This window comes from Typopeltis vanoorti, chromosome 8 (assembly GCF_054136105.1).
Source record: "Typopeltis vanoorti isolate ZY-2024b chromosome 8, IOZ_Tvanoo_1.0, whole genome shotgun sequence".
NCBI classification, from domain to species: Eukaryota; Metazoa; Arthropoda; class Arachnida; order Uropygi; family Thelyphonidae; genus Typopeltis; species Typopeltis vanoorti.
This window is the reverse complement of record NC_143556.1, coordinates 131,688,902-131,713,234: the sequence shown is the minus strand read 5'-3', so window position 1 is coordinate 131,713,234 and position 24,333 is coordinate 131,688,902. Positions and strand designations below refer to the sequence as shown.

Genomic DNA, 24,333 nt, shown 5'->3' with positions numbered 1-24,333 from the left:
GATATCATCATTGTGCTCCTGCCACTTGATCTTTTGTGTATGTTATCATGTAATATATTCTATACATTTTCTGTAGTCTGTATGGAGAAATAGTGACAACAGTGATTAAGAGTATTGCAAAGTTAAAGCAGTGTTCTTTAACGTGTTGACTGCCAATGACTAATTATCTTGTATTATATTTTTCATACTGAAATGGAAACTGGAATGCAAAAGGTGGATGGTAGCAGGGGTGGCAACTTGTGGTAATGGGTACTTAGAAGAAGGGGGGACAACATCAGGTAACGCTGAGCTCAGTGGAATGTAGAGGGGATAATGCTGGGTAGAGAAACAGTGGCATTTTTATGCTTATACTAATGCCAGGGGTATCCAGAATAAAGGAGAGGAATTCGTGGCGCTGATAACATCAGCCTAGCCAAAGATTATTGGCATCACTGAGACGTGGATGACAGCAGAAAAAATAATAACACGAATAGAAGTAGCAGGGTACAGCATTTTTTGGCAGGATAGGAAGGGAAGGTAGAGTGGTGGATTACTGCTTATGATAAGTGACGACTTATGTTCTCTAAGAGTGGAGGCTTTGGAAGCCAGTGACACTAATGATTTTGAAAGCATATGGTGTGAGGTAGAGATGGGCAAGATGTGTCATTTAGTGGGGTGTTAATACAAACCAAGGAGCACAAAGGTTGGGGACCAGGAGATGTTTAGAGAGTTGAGCTTGGCAAGTGCAAGAAGAATGACTGTTATGGGAGATTTTACCTACAGCAGTATAAATTGGGGAGAGGAAGATGCATGTACAATAAGGGAATGGAATTTCTAGAATACATAAGGGACAAATGTCTTAGGCAACAAGTAATAGAGAGAACAAGAGGTTCAAGAGTTTTGGATTTAGTCATAGCATCAGAAGAGTTGATAAAAACTGAGATGACATCTCTCCCACCAGTTGGAGAGAGTGACCATGTGGTTTTGACTTGGAAGATGAATAGACATGCAGGAGTATCAAAGAGATGGGAACATATGTGGAATTATGAGACAGGTGATTATAATAGTCTTAGACATCAACTTGGAGAAGTTCCATGGAGGGAGGAATTGGCAGGCCAGGATATCATTAATGCTTGGGAAATTGTGAAGGAATATTTGATAGCAGCAATAGTATGCTGTATTCCACAAGTGAAGAAGAGGATACAATTTGGTGTAAAGTGGATGACAAAAAACAGGAACTGCATGTGAAAAAGAGGCTATGAAAGAGATATAAGGAGACAGGTGAAGAGCAGATGCATGAAGAATATAAGACGCAGGCCAGTAGAGTGACTAGTATGGTAAAGAAGGCAAAACTGGAATATGAGAAGAGATTGGCTCTAAGATCCAAAGAAAATCCTAAGGGATTTTTTGGCTATGTAGCCAGTAGGAGAAGAAATCATTGTGGAAGAATAACATTGTGGGATAAAAATGGGAATAGAGCGACTGATGCAGAGGACATAGTGGAATTGTTCAATGAACACTTTATTGGTGAATTTCATGCTGGAGGAGTAAATTTTAATACTAGAAGAATAGGGCAGGTTCAAGGTTTACAGGTGCAGGAGGAGAGTTTTTTCCAAATACTGAGTACTCTAGATGTCAGTAAAGCTGTGGAACTAGATGGCATTTCACCACGAGTTTTGGGAGAATACGTTAAAAAACTGACAGCTCCCTTGATCTGACTTTTTAATGAAAGTCTGGCTACAGGAAAGGTGCCCAGGGAATGAAAGCAAGGTAAGATAGTGCCATTACATAAGTGCTGTAGCAGACTGGAAGTGTTTATTATAAACCAGTTTGTGTGTCATCAGTAGTTGTTAAGATCTTGGAGAAATTAGTTAGGGACCGTATACAGCATTGTACAGATGAGGGTAATGTTATCTGTGAGAGTCAACATGGATTTGTGAACAGGTACAGGGAAAGGCATATACTGCCATTTTCTTGGATTTGGTGAAGCAATTGACAGGGTGCCACATGATAAGCTGATATTTAAGTTGCAGCACATGGGTTTGGATCTCAGGTTGGTCAACTCGATTCAGGATTGGCTGTCCGATAGGTATCACAGAGTTGTGTATGGTGGTTCAATTTTAATGTGGCAGAGGGTTACAAGTGGGGTTCCACAAGGCTCAGTGCTGGGACGTATATTGTTTAACCTTTATATCAATGACATTGTGAGTGAATTGCAGAGGGATATTCAATATTCAATTGTTTGCTGATGATGTGAAGCTGGGAAGGGTTATTAGTAATAGTGCAGATGTGGTAGTCCTGCATGAGGATTTGAATAAGCAAGACAGATGAGCAAATGAATACGGTATCGGTTTAATGCAGCAAAATGTAAGGTCTTGAGGTTTGAGACACATCGATGGGATGCTGCATACTCTATTGGATGAAGCAGGGGATACAAGAGATCTAGGGTTGATGATTGATAGAAACCTGAAATTCAGGGGACATATTGCAAAGGTGGTGAAATTAACACAGCGGATTTCTGCAGTAATGAGAAGAATGCTGACCTCTAGAGATAAAAGAGTTATCATTCCATTGTATAAGACCCTGTTCAGGCCACACTTAGACTATACATCTCAGATTTGGTTCCCAGGATTTGAAGGGGATAAATTAACTGTGGAAAGGGTACAAAGGCAGATAACAAAGATGGTTTCAGGACTGTACAGTGTTAGTTATGAGGATTGACTGAGAGAATGTGGACCAGAGTTTGGTGGATAGAAGAAGGAGAGGTGATATGATTGAGGCTTTTAAACTTTTAAACATGTTGAGAGGTGGTTACAGGGTTGACACTGGGAAGTCCTTTCACTTGGTTGAACAGCAGGAAGGAGCGATGACAATGGGCCACCCTCTGGGAATTACGAAATGAAACTGTGAGCAAGAGAGTAAGGAGTGGTTGAGTGGTTTCTAGCTATCAGTGGTGATAACTAGAATGGTCAATGAGTTTAAGGAGTGGTATAATGGACTTTGTGTTTCCTAGGAGGGACCTCTCACAATGAGTCTTGATAGTCTTGTGTTTCCTAGGAAGGCCCTTCCTCGATGAGTCTTTTAACTCCTTGGAGGCCTAAAAAATAATAATAATAAATATGTATCAACAGTTATATATTTTTGAAGAGAAACTTATATTGATATTATTATTTTATTATTATGATTATTATGGGCAACTCCAACTTAGACTCATTGAGGCAGGCCCTAAACAACATGTCCATACATCTATATACATTCTCACAGTATCTATCATACCTTGCCTTGAACTCACTCACTGTCATAGCACCCCATAACAGACTCTGGCAGCTTATTCCACTCATTTACCACTCTAAAAGTAAAGAACCCAGCTCTAACACCCTTGCTAACCACATTCTTGCCCAGCTTCCATAGATGTCCCCTAGTTCTCCCACCACCAGTCCAGATCTCAAAAATATCCTCTGAATTAATCTTATAGAAACCCTGTAGCAATTTGAATGTCTCAATCATATCACCACTTTTCTGCCTATCAACCAATTTCTGCAACCCACAAATTTTCAACCTGTTCTCATAAGGTTCATTCCTTATGAGAACAGGTTGAAGGCTATGGATCCTCTTCACCTCCTCCCCATCAAGAAGAAACCTAGGTGACCAAATCTGGGCACAGTAGTCGAGAAGAGGTCTTATCAAGGCTCGGTACAGAGGAACAATAACTTGTTTGTCTCTGCTCGTCAAAGTATTTTTCAACAACCAAGTGAGTTGATGAGCTGATTTAGCCACTTTTGCAATGTGTCCCCTAAACTTCATCTCCCTATCCATCAACACTCCCAAGTCCCTAGCCTCATCAATCTCCTGGAGTACAGTCCCACCAATGTGGTATACTGCTGCTAATCTTTTCACCCCAAAATGCATAATCTTACATTATGCCACATTAAATTGACATCCGTTCTCCTTAGCCCAGAACTCCAATCTCTCCAAATCATCCTGCAAGATTTTGACATCTTCTGCATTCACTATTGCCCTACCCAATTTTGCATCATCAGCAAACAAATGAACTGTTCCTCTTATATCCTTCCCTATATTGTTAATGAACAAATTAAACAGCAGTGGTCCAAGAACAGAACCCTGTGGCATACCACTAGTCACAGGCCATCTTTTGTACTCTACTCCTGAATAAACTACTCTCTGATATCTCTCCATCAACCACCCACTTATCCATCTCACCAACCCTATATCCATTCCCATATGTTGCAGTTTATGGATTAGAATTCCATGTGGTATCCTGTCAAATGCCTTAGCCAGGTCCAGCAGTATCACTGTAAACCCATTACCCTTATCCAGTTCAGCCGTCACTGTGTTATAAAACTTGAGCAAGTTACTGAGGCATTATCTACCCTTCACAAAATCATGCTGCCTCCAATACAGTATCCCATTTCCATCTATCCATTCCTGTATTTTGCTCTTAACTAATTTCTCAATACCTTTACAATGACTCCTAATATGCTGATCGGTCGGTAATTTGCAACAGTAGTCTTGGATCCTCCTTTATGCAGTGGAACTATTTTCCCCCTCTTTCTGTATCCCTTCGGGACTAAACCATACTTGAGACTCAGATTAAATAATATGGTCAAGGGCACTGACAATTCTTTACCTGCTTCACGTAAGACCTGTGCTGGTATACCATCCAATCCCACAGATGTATTCACATTAAGGTTCTCTAATAGACTATTCCCCTCTACTTCATTCATCACAATTCCTGTATAAACTAATGGTACCTTCATTTTTTCAATATCGCCACCTGGATGATATACTCTTGATATAGTTAGCTATGTATATAATAATTCAAATGCATCTATAAAATCAGGAACAAATATAAAATTTCCTATAAAAAAAGGGAGTTAAACAAGGATATGTTATTTGCCCTAAATCTGGATTGGAAAAATAGAGGAATTATAGTAAATGGGAAAGAACTAAATCACCTCTGGAAAACTCTGCAGAAGAGCTTCAACAAATAATCTGCAGTAAGCAAAAAAGAAAGGATTAAATATAAACAATGAGAAAACAAAAATAACATATGACAAATACCTCACCAAAAACATAGGCGGTTGCTCTATCAATTTCCTGGTGTTCCAGGAAATTGATATAGTAACTGCCTATGTTTATCTAGAACAAAAGAATATAGTAGAGGGAGGGCACAAAAAATTAAAAATATACATAGAATTCATCTTGGTTGGATAGCCTTTGGAAAACACCATGAAGTACTCAAAGGAAACATCTAAAAAGAAAAATATTTGACTCATTTTAGAAATTATGGACTTTACAACTGTGTTATAAATAACTATTTTAATTTCCCGATGTTTCGACCTTTATATGAAGGTCATCATCTGGAGTATATGTAAACATACAAGGCCAAGCTGAGTTACATTTCGAACAATGATTTTATCACCCGTTATTCTACTGATATGACTTCTAGTGAAAAAAAAAAAAATAGATAAAATTACAAATTAATTACTGTATTTGCCAACGTATAAGATGCACTTTTTTTCTTGGAAAATAGGTCTGAAAAACAGGGTGCGTCTTATACACCGATACTCAGTTTCTTATTATTTTTATTTCTGGAAATTTTCTCTGTTCCAAGTTATGTGATTTCTTTATTGCTTCCTTGCAGTGTGTGTGAATGCATTCCAGTTATGTATAGCAGTGTTTCTCAAACTTCAGACATCCACTTTCATATGATTGGTGTGGTATTAACACAAGATCATGCTACTAAATGACAAAGACAAGCCAAGTTGAGTTTAAATGCTGATTCTCTTCAACCGAATTCCATATATAATATCTGAAACACATTCACTATATATTTCTTCATTTTAACACGTTCACTCAAACAAAACCATATGTTGCCAGTGCAACATATGGTTTTGCTTGTCATACAGCATTTCCTGTGGGAGGTGGACATGCGATTCATTAGTTAGTGCCATTTTTATCCCAGTTTTCTCTAATTGCACTGTTTGTTGAGAAACATATTGCACAGCCTGCAGATGTCTCTGTACCTTATTCAGTGATACAATAGGAACGTTTTTACTATCTTGAACTTCACGGATACATTGAATTTTATTCTATGCGTCAATGATGCATAGCCGAAAATTGCCACAAACCCCCTGAAGACCTTTCACGTAACCCCAGGGGTACATGTACCACACTTTGAGAAACACTGACATAGAGTTCAGTGGATGCGCATGCGCTGTGATTGACAATCACAGCTGTGTTCTTCGTTTAAATTTTCCAATTGTTGTCGCAGTTGTGAATGGTGATAAATTTCTGCCGTTAAATTTTCTCTAAATTTCTTGGCAAATTATGGTTGATAAACATCGGCATTGTTACAATATTGCATACAAGCTACGTGTGATTGCATATGCTAAAGAACATGGAAACAGGGTTGCAGAAATGTATTTCGGACTACCCCCCCCAACTGAGAAAATGATAAGACTTTGGCGGAATCAGGAAGAGGATTTAAAAAAAGCAACTCACAGTAAACATAACCTATGACGTGGAACTGCAAAATGGCCAGAACTTGAGGCAGCACTGAATACTTAGATTTTAGACCACAGAAAAGTGGGACTTTCAGTGTCTACAAAAATGATTATTCATCAAGCGAAAGTGATAATCACAAACAGAGGGATCACCAACTTTACTGGATCAACATCATGGTGTTCATGATTCATGAAGAGAAACCAGCTATGTATTTGAACTAAAACAAAAATATCACAAAAGATGCCTGCTGAATATGAAGAAAAAATGATTGAATTTCATCGATTCGTCATTAAAGCAAGGAAACGAGTAAATTTTGAACTTGCGCAAATAGGAAACATGGATGAGGTTCCACTGACTTTTGATGTGCCCTCAAACAAAACTGTAAATTCCAATGGCACGGCACGAAAAAACTCACTACACGGCTGTTTTATCCTGCTGTGCTGATGGGACAAAATTGCTGCCACTATTGATTTTTAAAAGGAAGATGCTACCCAAAGAAAAACTGCTTAGAGGAGTGTTTGTACATGTTCACACAAAAGGCTGGATGGATGGAGGAGGAATGAAGTTATGGATAGATAAAATTTAGTCAAGGTGCCTGGTGGACTTTTGAAGAAGCCACCCATGCTAGTATGGGATCAGTTTTGTTCTCACAGAACAGACGATGTTACAAATAAACTCAAGGAATTGAAAACTCAGTTAGCCGTAAGTCCAGGAGGTCTAACTAATCAGCTTCAACCTTTAGATGTCTGTTATTAATAAATCATTTAAGGGATTTATGAAGGAAAAGTGGAACAGCTGGATGCAGTCTTCAGATTTTGGGGTTATGCCATCAGAAAGAAGGAAGAGGCCTAGCATTTTGCAAGTTTGTGAATGGATCAAAGCTTAATGGGATGCTGTGATAACTGAGACAGTGGTTAAATCATTTAGGAAGTGTGGAATTAGTAATGCACTGGATGATACAGAGGACAATTTGTTGTATGAGGACTCATATTCTGATTCAGAAGAGGTTTCAAGTGTCTCTTCATTTAGCTCTGGAGATGAATTTCTGGGTTTTGACGATTAAAAGGTGGGTACTCTTTCCTAATTAGATTAGGTATTTGTTGAAACTAGACCTACTGATTACTTTATATTTGAAATACTGTAAAATTTATAATATTCAGTGATAAAGTTTTTTTCCTAAAAAATGTGTACAAAAAAGGAGGTGCATCTTATATGCTGGCAAATACGGTAATTATTTAGAAACTACATAAAAGCTAAATTCAATTTAAGATAACATGAAATAAATATTCCTTCTTATAGATAATTTTCTTACAGTAACACATTGATGTCCTATTTTTAACATTACAATTGTTATATTAGATTTAGGATTCTGGATTATCATCAGTCCTGTTTATAGTTAACTCTTAGGGAGAAAGGTTCCGTGGGTAAAATATGTGCCTTCCATATGCTTGGGATTTTTAGACCATCATTATTGTTCAGATTGGGGTGCTTGATAGGAATCTCACAGGCTTCCTTAAATTTGCATTCATACCATGTTTTGGCATGGTGCTTTTCCAGTAAACAACTGGTGCTTTTCCACTCACTACAGAAATACAACCTTAAAGCCACCATTAAACCTCCTGCAAAATTAAAAAGCTTACTTCACTCATCCAAAGACCCACTCCGTCAGCTGGCCCACCCTGGAGTATACCGTATTTATTGCACTTGTAATCTGCCACATATAGGGGAAACAGGACGCACAAAACCTATGAGACAAAAAGAACTTAAACGACACATTAAATGTAATAACTATGGTGAAGCTGGCGTTTTTGATCATGTCCTGAACACTTTACATAGAATTGACTGGAAAAGCACCATTTGTTTACATCACACCAAAACATGGTATGAACAGAAATTTAAGGAAGCCTGTCGGATTCTTATCAACTACCCCAATCTGAACAATAATGATGGTCTAAAAATTCAAGCATATGGAAGGCACATATTGTGCCTTCCATATGCTTGATCCTATTTATGATCCTAAACGATGTCCTATTTATGTTAAAAATAGGACATCATTGTTACTGAAAGAAGGCTATCTATAGAAATTATGTTTCTCTCATGTTATCTTAAATAGAATTTAGCTTTGATGTAGTTTCTAAATAATTAATTAATTTGTAAATTTATCTGTTTTTTTTTTTTTTTTTTTTCACTAGAGGTTATGCCCTTAGAATAACCAGTGAGCAAATCATCGTTTCTTTAGCTTACTGTGTGAAATGTAACTCAGCTTTTCCTTGTATATTTGTATATTCTCCAGATGGTGACCGTAATATGAAGGTCGAAAGTTGGGAAATTTAAATGGTTATTTATAACACAGTTGTAAAGTCCATAATTGCTAAAATGAATGCTGATCACTGTGCAACACTGAAAGAAAGGAAAAATATTTGACAGTTGTATACTTCTGGTCATGACATATGGAAATAAAACATGGACTTTGACTAAAAATTTACAGCAAGTTGAAGATGCTGGAAGCCAGTAGCATAGAAAAATACAAGATAGGACTGAATGGAGGACTTTATTTGAGGTCTTCATTCAGAAGTGGACACAAAATGGCTGATGAATAAGAGGCGAAACTACTGTAAACCTGTTGGTACACGTCTTGATCAAATTCATATTTCTTCTTCCCTTATAAATAGGATAATTCAGTTATAACTAAATTCTGCTGCATGGAACAAATAGAGATAAGTTCTAGTCTGTAGAGACGTCCACCAAATTTTCAGTTGATCTTTTCAACCAAATTTCTGACCCTCTGTTCAAATTGGTAAATGTTACCTGGAACTTGAATATGTGGTTAAAATTCAAACAAGCAGTGAAACAGAATATGATTGAATGAGGAAAAGGAACAGGCTTTCCCAAAAAGAAAAAAGTTGAAAGGCCTGTATAAAGAGAGAAACTGGTTCATAACAAACCAGCACAATGGTATAGAATGTAGCCACATAAATTAGAAACATTAACATAGAGATAGAAGTGGAAAGGCAGAAATGAGTAACAGAAAGAATTTTAAAATAAGAATATGACAGTACTTAGCAGATTACCCTTCAGCTCCATTCTTCAATAGACAATTCACTAAATTCTGCAAAGAAAGGACTCAAGGATGTCTTGAGTGGTGGACATGGTGGACAATAGTACTGTGGGAAATTATAACTCTTGGAACATTAGTGGCTTTCCTGTTCATATCCAATATGGGCTTGACAGATCCATGACAGCATCTGAAGTTACCACAGCATATAAAGAATGCCAGACAAGAAAATTCCCAGGATGTGATGTTCTAGGGATAGAACTTTACCATGCTGCCTGGAATTTTATTCTTCTCATTCTAGTTATACTGTTTAAATTATTTTCTCTCATCATGATATATGCCAAGTGAATCTGTAGCAGTCTGTACCATCCTCATTCCAAAACCTAATAGAGATCATACTTTTTTAAATGTTTCCATCCTCTTAGTACAATGTGGACTCATGGTCATTTGCAGGGACGACTGGAGACAATCCCAGGCAGAGAAGACCAACTCAAAGCGGTTAAACTCAGATAAGGCTAACCACCTGGGTATCGGTCATCTTTGCACATTACTTTCAGTTGGTGTTTTGGTTGTCAATTTGCATATGAAAAAGTGAAAAAGGAAAACCGATGGCCTTTAGCTATATGATGATATAAAAAACCTGAGACCTTTTTCTCTGTCTGTCTTTCTCTTAATACTATCAGGCTCTCTTGCACCCCTCTACTGACTGCTCTAGGCCTATGATGAGCATCCCTTTACTTTTTCACCTCAATAAAGTTTGAAACCTGTCTGGGGTAGTGGCCCTTCCCATAATGCACCGCATTACACATGTCCATAAGGATGTGTGGGTTATATTATGGGATACCAATTGATGTGAAGTCATTGGCTTCTATATACAAATAGCCCAGTCATGAAGCTACTTCACATGCAAGCTTTATTTGCTTATACTTGAATAAAGGATGAAACCAAGAATATAATTTCCTAGCATTTATGGTATATTTATGGTATAATAATCAAGTGAAAAAACTTTCAACATGGGTGATTTTAATATAGCAGTATAGATTTTAATGAAGCTTTTTGGAATAAAGAAAATTTTTGCAAGTGCTTGAGAGACAACTATCTCAGGCATAATGTAAAGGAGGGTATGCAAGCACTGAGTGTTTAAGATGTGATCATTTCTTCAGAGGATGTAATCATGACCAGAGTTTTGCACTTCCATCCAGTTGGTGAGAGTAATCATGAAGTGACCACCTGGGTTGTGGCAAGCTATATGAAGCCTTCTATGAGGAGAGGATTTATGTGTAATTACAAGGCTTGTGTTTATGACAAGTTTAGGAGACAGTTCAGAGCAATAGCATGGAATGAGGAGATGATCAATAAGGAAATACATGATGTTTGGGAACTGACAAAGAAATACATAACAGTGTGTGAATGTATTCCGAAGCGCAAAGTGCTGAATAACATAGGTTTCATGCTTAAGCCCCTCATTCATCCATACCAAAATGGATGAATGAGGGGCTTAAGCATGAAATCATGAAGAAGAAGGCACCGTGGATACAAGTCGAGATTTGGGACCATGGTAATAATCAGTTGCAAGAAAAAAGTGTTAGGTTCAGGCCAGGAAAGTGGCCCTGATGGTAAACAGAAGTGCATTACAGCAGAAATTAACAATTCAGTGGCCATAATGGAGGAATCAGTTGTAATCCTGATACTGTGATACATGGATGTTGGCTGTCCTACCTATTTGTCCATAATATGAAAGGTTGTGGCTGCTAGGTACCTGGTACACTCCAGGTAAATTCAGAGGTTGTAGCTAGTCTTTGGGGAACGGATAAGGGCTATTAGCTTTATAAGTGGTTGCAAAATTGTGCTTTTTTTTTTTAAGATCTTGGTCACCTTTTCTGAGATGCCAGGAATATAGCAGATGGTGATGAATTAGCTATAATTTTTGTTTGGAAGTTGGGGAGAGGTGGTTTGGGTACATTGTATTAAAATTCTTTTTATTTGGTAGGAGATGTGGCCATTGGCCAAAAAAAAGTGTTTTTTATGTGGATGAGTGTTGAGTGCAGTGTTATTTTAGTAAATTGATTTTGCCCAGTGGGCTAAAGTTTTATAATTCCAAATTGTTGTGTGTGTGTGTGTGTGGGGGGGTTTGACGTGACTATTGATGGAGGTATCTACCTGTGTGGGTTTTCTGTAGACTGTAAAGGTCCATTTGGTTGTTTGGCTCCCACAGTGGGAACCAGAGTGAAGAGACCTCAATAAAGGTCGAAAACGGTCTGGGTATTGATCCTTCCCATAAAGCATGGCATTGTGATATTGCACCTGAAATTACTTCAGGCGCAAACTTTGTTTGCTTACACTTGGATAAAAGATTAAATTAAGAATATATTGGGTTGGGTTGACAAATAAGTTCGTTCGGTTTATGCGTTAGTACTAGTTTATGCCGCTCCACCTGTCGCTATTGCTCACTTGAAAGGTGACATTTCACATAACCTTTCAGTGAATTTTCATTTGGCCTACTTCAGTTGCGTGTATGTAACATATAGAAATGGAAGGAAATAACATACGTTACTGGCATATTTTACTTTTTTATTTCAAAAAAGGCAAACGAGCTGCATAGGCCCATAAAAAAAAAATGCAGCGTATATGGTGATGGTGCCTTAACAGAATGCGTATGCCAAAAGTGGTTTGCCAAATTCCATTCTGGAGATTTTAATGTCAGTGATGCGCCTCGCGCTGGTCGCCTGACCGAGGTTGATTCGAGTGTTGTGAAGGATATCATCGACAAAAATCCATCACAAACAGTGATGGATTTTTGTGAGGGAGATTGCTGCAGAACTGAACATATCCCATACAAGCATTGAAAACCATTTGCTCAAGCTGGGATATGTTTCAAAACTCAATGTTTGGGTGCTGCATGAATTGATTGAGGCCAATATGACTGCTTGCATATCCATCTGTGATTTACTGCGACATCACCAAGAAAATGACCCATTTTTGAATTGGATGATTACGGGAGATGAAAAATGGATCGTACGATGACATGGTACCTAAAAGATCATGGGGGCACAAGAGCGAACTGCCGCAAACAACCTCAAAAGTGGGATTGCACCCAAAGAAGATCATGCTCTCTGTGTGGTGGGATTATAAAGGTGTTGTCCACTACGAGGTGTTACCGTTAGGCAGAACAATTGATTCAACTGTCTATTGCTTACAGTTAAAGCGACTGGCCCGTGCAATTAGCACAAAAACATCCTGAATTGACAAATCGGAAAGGAGTTGTCTTTCACCATGACAACGCCAGACCCACACATCATTAACAACCTGGAGTAAATTGTTACGTCTTGGCTGGGATGTTTTGCCGCATCCTCCGTAATCAGAAGGTGCCAGGTCCGGCATTTCCGATTACCACTTATTCCGATCGTTGCAGAATTCTCTGAACGGGAAAACCTTCGCTAGTGAGGAGGCTGTCAAAAGACACCTGGATCAGTTTTTTGGCAGTAAACCTCAGGAGTTTTATGAACACGTCATAATGAAGTTGATGGACAGATGGCAAGAGGTCATTGATAAAAAGGGTCAATATATAACTGACTAGTATGTATTATACATATTAAATAAAATGTGTTTCATTCCACTCTGAAAAACCGAACGAACTTATTTGCCAACCCAATAATTTCTTGAATCTTTGATTTATAGTGTAACCAAGTGGAAAAACTTCCAACACACCTTACTTTGAATGCATTCATTGTTGGAGCACTCACTATCCATTCTTGCAATGCATTCTGCTCATTTACCATCTGCCAAGCAAAAAAATCTCTTTTTCACCTCTTTACTTACATGACCTTTGTACAGTGTCCATGGACAACCTCTTGTTCTTGCATCACCCATTATCCTATTTATTAATTCCCCTGTATTTATTTGGTAGGCTCCTCTCACCAGCTTATATGTCTCAGTCATACCACCCTTCCTCCTCCTAGTAGCCAAGCTCTGAAGACCACATTCCCTCAATCTGTCCTCATACTCAATATTCCAGATTCCTGAGACAGTCTTAGTTATTTACCTCTGCACTCTCTCCAATGTTTCCCTATCACTGATATAGCCATGTGACCAAATCTGTTCACAGAAATCCAAATGTGTTTTAATTAGTGATATATAGTCTGGACCTCTGACCTCCTTTTTCATACATGTTGACGTTCTTCACATTATAGCAGCAATTTTTTTGTCTAACCCTTACAACTTTCACCATGTGTCCCTTGAACTTCGGTTCCCTATCTACCAAGATGTCCAGATTCCTTGCTTCCTTCACCTTCTGAAGCAATGCTCCTCCAATGTGGTAAACCTGATTCCATCTTCTCTGGCCAAAATGCATAACTTTACACTTAACAACGTTGAAATGACATACCCATTCCTCACTCGTAAAGCACCAACCTATTAAACTCCCCTTGTAACATGTCAGAACTGCATCATTGCTAATTGCTCTTGCTAATTTAGCATCATGAACAAACAACTTAATGTCATCTTTTGCACTATGAACTATATCATTCATATATAACTTAAACAACAGTATTCCTAGAACAGAACCCTGTGACATCTCACTTGTGACCTTTCTTTTTTGGGACACTGCACCTCCATATACAACTTGCTGGTTCCTATTAGTCAACCAGCCTTGTAACCAAGCTACCAAATGACTATCCATCCCCATCTTGTCCAATTTCAACAGCAGTTTATCATGTGATTCTTGATCATATGCCTAAGAAAAATTCAAATAAATCACTGTATAAGCATACCCCCCATCCAATATGCTTGTCACCCTATTATAAAATGGAACCAAGTTACTAGAGAATGATCTCCTCTTAACAAACCCATCATGATGCTTCTCTTGAAAGATTTCCATTATCATCAATCCAGGTTTCTATTCTGTCTCCAGCACCTTCACCATTACACTTGATATACACCATGGCCTATAGTTTGTCTATACTGATTTGAATTCTCCCCACTTTGCAGTGGTACTATATTTCTTTCTTTTTACTCATTTGGGACTGTTCCTAGACTTCTAGGAACTCCGTTGCTAGACTTCTGTTGAACAACCAAGTCACGGATACTACAAGTCCTTTTGCACATTCCCATAATATATGTGGTGATATCCCATCCAGTCCCACAGCCTTATTGAACTATTAACATTTTTGATGTCATTAAGACATATCACAAATGTTAACTTCAAATAAAATTCTACCAAAAAAGTTGTAACTAATGCCATATAAACTTTGTGTCAGTGAGCCTGCCCATCCACCCAACATGGAAGTGGCACACAAATGATAATGAAAAGTCCTGTGGGTACAATAAATGTGCTAAACACTTCCTGACATGAACATGTTTAAGTAACCTTGATTAACATCAAGGTTAATCAAGGTTACTTAAACATGTTCATGTCAGGAAGTGTTTAGCACATTTATTGTACCCACAGGACTTTTCATTATCATTTGTGTGCCACTTCCATGTTGGGTGGATGGGCAGGCTCACTGACACAAAGTTTATATGGCATTAGTTACAACTTTTTTGGTAGAATTTTATTTGAAGTTAACATTTGTGATATGTCTTAATGACATCAAAAATTTCAAATGCAATTGAACAAACACTCATTTCATATAATTAAAAATTTGAACAAATGTTAGGATAATTGTTTTTAGTTAGATACAGTAGTCCCCATCCCCTTATCCACAGGGGGATACTTTCCAAGATACCCCACGGATACTTGAAACTGTGGATAGTACCAAACCTTATATATACTATGTTTTTTCTTATACATACATATCTATGATAAAGTTTAATTTCTAAATTAGGCACAGTAAGAGATTAACAACAAAACTAATAATAAAATAGAACAATTATAACAGCATACTCTAATAAAAGTTATCTGAATGTGAATGGAATCTTAGCAACCTCAGCATACTTTTTATTATTATTATTATTTTACGAAGTTGAGAATTTTCACCTTTTTCACTTAAAAGAAAGCACTTTACAACTTCTCTTTGGAATATCTGAATTGCAAGCATCTCTACACTTGTGCTTTGGGCCATAAGTAGAATATGGGTTGCTTGAACACAAGCACTGCAGTATCGCGACAGTCGATCTGATAACTTTCTCAGTAAGGTACACAATTTAAAACTTATGAATGGTCTATTACTAACAGAGAGAGCCATATGACTTCATTTCAGCGACATAAAATTACTTAGGCAAAGTGGATATTAGATCCACCATTACTTCAAAGATGAATATTTGTAGAAACTATGAAAGTTTCGTAAGTTGACCTGAGAGCTTATGAGAATACAATCCTCAGCATCCCCTAGTTGCCTTAACTGCTAAGTTAAGTAGTGCAAGCTAAGGCAACTTGGGGATACTGAGATTTGTATTCTCGTAAGCTCTCAGGTTAACTTACAAAATTTTGGGAGTTTCGATAAGCATTTGGCTTTGAATAAAGTTGGATCCAATAACCACTTTGCTGATGTAATTATAAATTGTTTATTTCTGGAATTTTCCATTTAATATTTGCAGACTGGGGTTGAATGCGGATGGGATTGGGGGGGGGAGAACTATGGTACTGTGTTTTGCTTGAGTAATTGCAGCATAGTTTCTGTGGGAAGGGACATGTGTTTCATTAAATAGTGCCATTTTTTATTCCAGTTGTCTCTAATGGCACTATTTGTTGACAAATATCATATTTGCCGGCTTATAAGATGCACTTTTTTTCTTTGAAAATAGGTCTGAAAAACAGGGTGTGTCTTATATATGCCAATCCTCAGTTTTTTATTACTTTCATTTCTGGAAATTTTCTTCTTGCTTCCTTGCAGTGTGTGAGAGCATTCCAGTTACTGGAATACATTCTAGTATTCCAGTTATGGATAGATAACATTTGGTCTAGGCACTCCGGCAGACTATTGAAGAAGCCTGCCCTGCTAGTATGGGAAAAAATTTCGTTCTCACAGAACAGACGATGTTACAAATGAACTCAAGAAATTGAAAACTCAGTTAGCTGTAATTCCAGGAGGTCTAACTAGTCAGCTTCAACCTTTTGATGTCTGTATTAATATCCCATTTAAGGGATTTATGAAGGAGAAGTGGAACAGCTGGATGCAGTCTTCAGATTTTGGGGTTACGCCATCAGAAAGAAGGAAGAGGCCTAGCATTTCGCAAGTTTGTGAGTGGGTCAAAGCTTCATGGGATGCTGTGAAAACTGAGACAGTGGTTAAATCATTTAGGAAGTGTGGAATTAGTAATGCAATGGACGGTACAGAGGACAATTTGTTGTATGAGGACTCAGATTCTGATTCAGAAGAGGTTTCAAGTGTCTCTTCATTTAGCTCTGGAGATGAATTTCTGGGTTTTTTGACGAAGAATTTTAAAAGGTGGGTAGTCTTTCCTAGTTAGATTAGGTATTTTTTTGAAAGTAGACCTACTCATTACTTTATATTTGAAATACTGTAAATTCATTATAATATTCAGTGATAAAGTTTTTTTTCCTAAAAAATGTGTACAAAAAAGGGGGTGCGTCTTATATGCTGGCAAATACGATATATTACACAGACTGAACATGTCTCTGCTTTATTCAGTGATACAATAAAAGTACTTTTGCATCTGCAGTATAGTGGCTGTTGGGAAGGGCATGTTGCTCACTATATAAGGACAGCTGCTTCTAATCTACAGACAGTACATGTATACTGTCTGTATACTGTGTACAGACAGTATACATGTAGGGAGTAAAACTTTATCTGTTCTTAACTGAAAATGAATCATTCTATAATCCATAAGTATCTGATTCTGGACCAAATCCCAGGCACTACTGATTTCTCTCCCTTTCAACTACTTGAGCCAATACACATCACCAATCTGTTCCCTTAATTTATTACAGTGCCCTGCTTTGTAATTCCACACATCTCTTGTTCCATGAAGCTCGTACCTAGCTAGTTACTCTCCACATCAGAACCACATGATCAATGCCATCATGGTGACATCCATTAGCACCACATGAGATGATATTATTAAATCTAACAATCAAGACCTACATATTATTTCAACTACATGCTGCATAAGAGTTATCCCTGAGTAGATGAAGAAATGCAACCTCCTTACTCAGGCATGATATATTTCTGCTTACCATCAATACTTTGACAGTTAAAATCACTCATTATTGTCAACCTCCTATCATTCATCAGTCTGAAAACATTACATAATATTCTCCCTCTGCTCTCCCTGGTTGTATCAACATCCCACTAAATTTCTAAAATTTGTGCTAACCTCATCCTCACACCAGATTGCCTCAAAGCCATTATCTTTATTGCTTTCTTCAAGTTACACATTGAAAGGACTTAACTGTTCTGAAAGCATCAGTAATACTCCACCTCCTCTGTTATCTCTCCTGTCTTTTCAAAAAATGCTGTATCTTTCACATTCTATTCATGTGAGCATGCCATCCTCTGATAACCATGTCTCACTGACACCAATGATTTGTGGACTGACTAACTGTATCAAGGTAGCAAACTCTGCAACCTTATTCCTAATGCTCCTTGCATTGGTGTATCAGCACAGTAGCTTTTTCCTGGTTCCCATTTCCTTCCCACAATTCCTTATCCCATCAAAGTAATTTTACTCTGTTGGTCCAAGTGAGGCCATCCCTTCATCCTTATTTTATCTTCCTTTGTCCCTTATTTCACACCAATTTTGGTATCTTACACATATAATCCCACAATCTACTTTTCATTTTCCTGACTAGCTACATGCTCCCCTCCTCTACCCAACAATCTACCCAACTCTAGACTACCGCTCTCACTCAAATACAGACCATTTGTATCAAACGGCTCTCTCTCCTACCTTTGGTAGGCTTTTGCCTGCCTGCCTGCCTGCCTGCTGTCTACTATTCACTTATATGGCTTGCTTTGATTTTCAAATCCATCAATATGTTTCTCAGTTTTCATCATTGTAGATTTTTATTTAAATCTACATATATCCCTTCTTAACCAAAAATTCTGCATATATAGTTCCTTCCATAACTTTAATACTACTTCCATAACCCTTGATACTACTATCACCAAATTCTGCACTCTCAAACACTTGGTACCAAAATAAAAGTATAAAATATCAAATATATATTTTCAAAAACTACAAAAATAATCATGGAAACCATCCTAGAAGATGTATAATTGAACTGTGAGCATGTAAAGTAAAAAGTATGTTTTTTGTTTGGAGAGTTATTAGCAACCACAATGATAATGATTCATATTTTTCATGGAAATCACATAATTGGGCTGCATGTATCTTACAGCTGTTGCCATGCCCTTGCACTTTAATTTTTTATCCAGTAAACTGTATTTTGCTTTGTTGTTTTTTATTAAACCTAAATTACTTGTAATGTTGTTATCTAGGTATCCCAATATTTTGGTATTCCATGGCATGGGAAACTTGAATTATCCACTGATTTGGAAGAACATCGTCCTATAATGCTTGAACCAGACTCTGATACTGAAGGAGGAAATAAACATTTGACTGTTAGCGTACACATTACTCGTGAGTCTAGTGTTGATCTTTATTTGTATGTACCATACTGGATTGTGAACAAGACTGGATTACCGTTGCAGTTTAGGGTCAGTATGAGTTTACATTATTACATTAATTACGTAAAAATTATTGCAAAGATGCACTAAAATTTGAATCAAAATATGCACTTTCAAAATTTTCATGACATAAAAATCATTATTGGTGAAATGATGAAATAAGTCAAAGTTGGAATAAAACTATTTAATTATATTTTGAATGTTGATTGTGAAGAAAGGTTAAGAAGATGTAAATTGCATAGTCTAGTGGACAGGAGGAAGAGGAATGATATGATAGAGTTGTATAAGTTGGTAAGGAGTTGTTATGAGATTAATGTTGAAGAGATTTTTTATAAAATGGTGGGAGATAGGGGGAGAACAAGAGATCATCCCTAGAAGCTATAAGGAGGGTGTGAACAAGTTGTGAATGATTAAAATGCATTGCCTGAGAGAGAATTTGAATATATTTAATGTGTGGTACGATGAGCTGTGTGTGCATGACAAAGGGACCGCCTGCGATTACTCTTTGACTCCTCAGGAGTCTTATGATAATAATATTTATATATAGAACATTTTTTATGAAAATAAAGTGTTGTATTATGAGCTTTTTTTTCCTTCATTATTTTATTAACTGATGTGAAACAAATAGTAAACAGTAATAAAACCTTGGTTTAACTAATCTGCTTATATTAAAGTCTAGCTAATGTAAAATCATCATTTTCAGTTAGTAAGAACACTTAAGATAACAATGAAAATACAATAATATTGCTGTGTAACGTTAATCTTACTCTCAATTTCTTTTTATAACATAAAAACATTGGTAGAAGACACAACAGAAATGCTGAGTGAATATTTTGTCAGCATATTTCATATTAGACAAAGAGGAAATTGCAGAAAGAGGAGAGAAGGTGGAATCATGGAGTACCCAGGTGAGAGGTAGAAGGGAGAGAAAGGAGAGAGAGAGAGAGAGAGATTGGAAACCATAAGAGCCAGGGATGCTAGTGGAGGTAGGATGAATGAATCTATTTGGCGTATCATGTATGGAGATTCAATGAATTGGGATGTGAAAGAGCAGTCCTTGCTTGGTGGAATGATAGAGAGTGTGGCAATGGCATTGAAGAGGGATGAAAGTGTTTAGGAGATGATAGTAATGGTTGGGACGAATGACCTGAGAAGTAGCATGAATTGTGTAACACAAGTTTTGAGGTTGATGTTAGACATAGACAGTGCAGCAGAAATGTGTATGAGGAAAGATAGTGGGCGTGTTGCTCCAGTATGATAATGCAGAGTGGAGGAGGAGCAGTGGTGACTTTGATTTGGAGAGAGATATGTTTTTTGGCCAAGCAAGTGTGTCACACAGCTATGAAAATGCTGGAAATGCACTGGTTTCTCCGTATACAAATGTTAAGAGCACTAGGAACAAAGGGAATGAGTTTGTGGCATTGATGACTCAGACTCTCCAAAAGCTGTTAGTATCAGTGAAACGTGATTGAGTGAGGAGGATTCTCTAACAAGGAGAGAAATTGAATGGTATAGCATATTTTAGAAGGATAGGGAAAGTAAACATGGTGAAGTGGGATTCATGATAAGAGATTAATTGTGCACTCTCAGGGTGGAGAATCTAAGTGAAAATAATACTAAACTTTGAGAGTATATGGTATGAGATGGATATTTATAGGACAAGATATTTAGTGGTATGTTGTTAAAGACTAGGGAGTATAGATCATGATGAGCAAGAAATGTTTAGAAAATTTAGTTTGGCAAGTGCAAAGTGAGTGATCATTATGGGGAGACTTCAACTATAGTGATATAAACTGGGATGAGGAGCCAGCATGTAGTAATAAGTGAACTGAATTTTGAATTTCTTCAGCGAAAAAGTGTCTCAGGCAGCATATAATGGAGGTAACATGATCACAATTCTGGATTTGGTCATAGCATCATCATATCTGATTGTGACTGAGATAAAATACTTGTCCCTGTTGGTGAGAGTGATGTCATCCTGACTTGGAAGACATTCGAATATGATAGACTTAGAAACCAGTTTACAGCAGTGCAATGGATGAAAGAATCTGAAGGAAGAGGAGTCATGTCATTAGTGCATGGGAGATGCTTAAGATAAAGATTGTTGACAGCAAGGACAGATTGTGTACCCAAGTGAAGAAGTTCAAGCAATTTCAAATCAATCGAATGACAAGAGAATTACAGAAGAAAGACAGATTATGGAAGACATATAAAGAGAGCGGTTGAGAACAGTTGCATGAAGAATATGAGGCTCAGGCTAGGAAAATGACTATGTTATACTCTGATAAGTTGGAATATTAAAGTTTCATCTTATCATTGCATAACAGAGTGAACACCCAATAAGGAACATTAAAATATGCTTGGTATCTAGGTATGAATAGTTTTGAATACAATAATAAGAAAAGAAAGAATTATAAAATAATGAGATGTTATTTACTTGTATAAAAGAAAATAATATGTAGGAAAAGTGTGCAAATATTATGTGTATAATTTAATACTGAATTAAGTTCAACATTATCTTTAGTGTGAATTAACCCTTATTGTGAATATGCATGTAAGAACCAGACCAACATAATCTGGGTAAACGTAAGCTCGAAGTTCAGGGGGCAAAGCAGACAGTTGCCCCGAGTGGTCTCATGCTCGCGGAACGTGCTTAGAAGCGGCAGGAGACAATTGGACAGTACGATGTCAGGCACATGTCACGGAAAATTCTGCGTGCCGTGTGAACGGCCAAAGTTATGGTGGTGGCCGTTACGGAGAAACTATAAAAGGGTTAGAACACCCCCCCCCCCATCCCAGACTTCTCTCTGGTATCCTGTGTTCACCTCGTGGTCGATTGGAGCTCTGGGTGTAGGTCCATCGCTGGCATGCAATCGGACGGTTTATCAGTGGGAAATCTAATCCCGTGATACTGCAGCAGGCTATGCTGCGTGGAACGTCGAGGAATGTACATGTCCGAAGTGCTGTGATAAAGGAAGTCAAAGAGATAATCGCGTTCAGACATCGATGATTAGAAAGAAAGCAACAAAAGAGTATAGATAAGTAGACAATTTATTATTTGATATGTGTGAGAATCCAGAAATTAATATTGTGTAGGACTTTAATGAAAAGAGACTCAGAGATAGCAATTAAGAGAGACTGCATGAAAAAAGGGCTTTTTGTTGTAGAAGATTATGAAAGGACAAACACTGTATGAATCTGAATATTGTGTGTATTTAAGAATGTTTAAACAGGATTTGATCTATAGAGTAAGAGTTGACTGAGATTGTAAAGATATAGATTAAAGTGTAAGAAATATGTTATGTGTAGAGTAACTTAAGTAGATTGAATTTTGATGGGGTCTTATGTGAAAGGTATAAGAGTTATCAGATATAAATTATTCCTTAACTAGATTTTGAATGGATCCTTTCTAATTTTGTATTGTTAACAGTATGTACATTATGCTAAATAAACCTTGTTTTTCTTTAACTAATTTTGTCTCTTTATGGAATTCGATGCACCACTTGTAAAGTTAGTTACGAATATGGGCGGGAGAATTTTGAACACAATTCATGGTCACGATTGCATATCTTGTGTTATCTTTGTTCACTTCTTACCAACTTCTTGATTAACATTCTAATTAATCTAAGAGTCCTAAGTGGCGCAGCTTAAATAAATAAATTTTCTTAGGACTTAACGAGAGGTTGGTAACAAAGTGTCTGCCACATAGGTTTTGGCTCGACCCCTGGGCTATTTCCTTTGTGACCCAGAGATACCACATGCCACGCTTTGGCAAAACTTCAAGGAAATCAAAAGATATAAGAATTTATAAAAATGGGGCACGACACAACAAATGGTGCAGCCAACAGGATGTGACTTACATAATTAAATCAAGAAGTTACAGCAAGTAGGTTTTGAATTCCATTCAGAAAGTTTTGAAAATTTTGTCAAGAAAAGTTGATAATAAGAAATTGTGTTAAACTTAGGTAGCAAGCATGTCCATCCCAAATAGCACTACAGGGATGAATGATAATGAGTTTATCCGGTGTATAAATCCACAACAAGTGTTTCCTCAATTCTCGGGGGAGGATTCAGATGATGTCATCTCATTTTTTTCCTACATAGTAGAGGGTATGGGAGGAGCTGGGGGATGGTCTGATTTTCATTTATTAGTTCTACTCCGTAATAGTTTACAAGGGAAGGCTAAGAGCTTCTTGTGTTCTCCCCCCCTTTAAGAGAATCGACCAATTACCAAAGGTTTAAGGAAATACTAATTGATAAGTTCACTTAGAAGAGAGGAACTCCCCAGGTATTGAAGAAATTATATAGTTGTATACAAGGGAATAATGAAGGAGTGACCAGTTTCTTCAACAGGGTACTGTCCATCTCAAATTCTGTAAGGATATCAAACCCAGAGGAAGGCACCCATCTAAGATGGCTAGCCTTTCAACAGTTTAAAATAGGATTACAAGATAATTTGAGGGGAGTAATTTTTAAGAAGGGAGCCAGGAATTTTGATTGGTGCTTCAATCTCGCCCTGGAGCAGAAAAGGATTAAAGGAATGACCCAAGCCTCTCTTTTGAGGGCTGTGTTAGAGAGGGAATCCGGCACACTAAACCCCATCCCTGTAGACCATGAACCGCCAATTACTCCTAGAGAGAAAGTGCCTGCCTTACTCTGTTTGAAAGGAAGGGAATCTGAAGTGGAAAAGGGTTCTAGAATGCAGACTGTTTCCGTGGCAGAAGTAGGAAAAGGACTGCCATTGTCTGTGGTGGAAGGCTATGTTGAAGGGGTCCCCTGCAAGTTTCTCCTTGCCACTGGAGCTCATATATCTGTGATCCCTATGCAACTGGTTAAGGCATTCCGGAACGCCACTCCAGATGTCTTCACAAGTTTATGCAGTCCTATAAGGATCATGGGGATAGCAAGGGTCGAACATTCATCTGTATTGAAGGCAAAGGTGGCGATCCATATACCATGTTTTCCAGTAGACACCACGCATGATATGTTTGTTCTTACCCGAATTAGCAGACACTGGTGACCAGATCATGCTGGGCCTCGATTTTCTGGAAAGAAACAAGTTCGCATGTGACTTTGGTAGCAGGACTCTGTCCTTATGTGGAATGAGATACAAACTTGACAGTGGAGCAAGGAGTACCAGCGAATTGAACAAAGCCATGGAAGTTGGAATAAGGGATTGTGAGG

General features: G+C 37.6%; 1 protein-coding gene across 10 annotated transcripts in view; it reads left to right on the top strand.

Moving 5' to 3' along the window:
- The window catches only part of LOC150104358 (intermembrane lipid transfer protein VPS13A-like), a 2,072,875-nt gene that overhangs the window by 1,538,383 nt on the left and 510,159 nt on the right, over positions 1-24,333 (top strand). For all 10 annotated transcript variants that reach the window (XM_090396324.1, XM_090396319.1, XM_090396320.1 and 7 more), the window contains one exon: positions 18,961-19,179. In XM_090396324.1, coding sequence (XP_090252450.1) covers positions 18,961-19,179 — 219 coding nt within the window. The remainder of the gene's footprint in view (positions 1-18,960; positions 19,180-24,333) is intronic.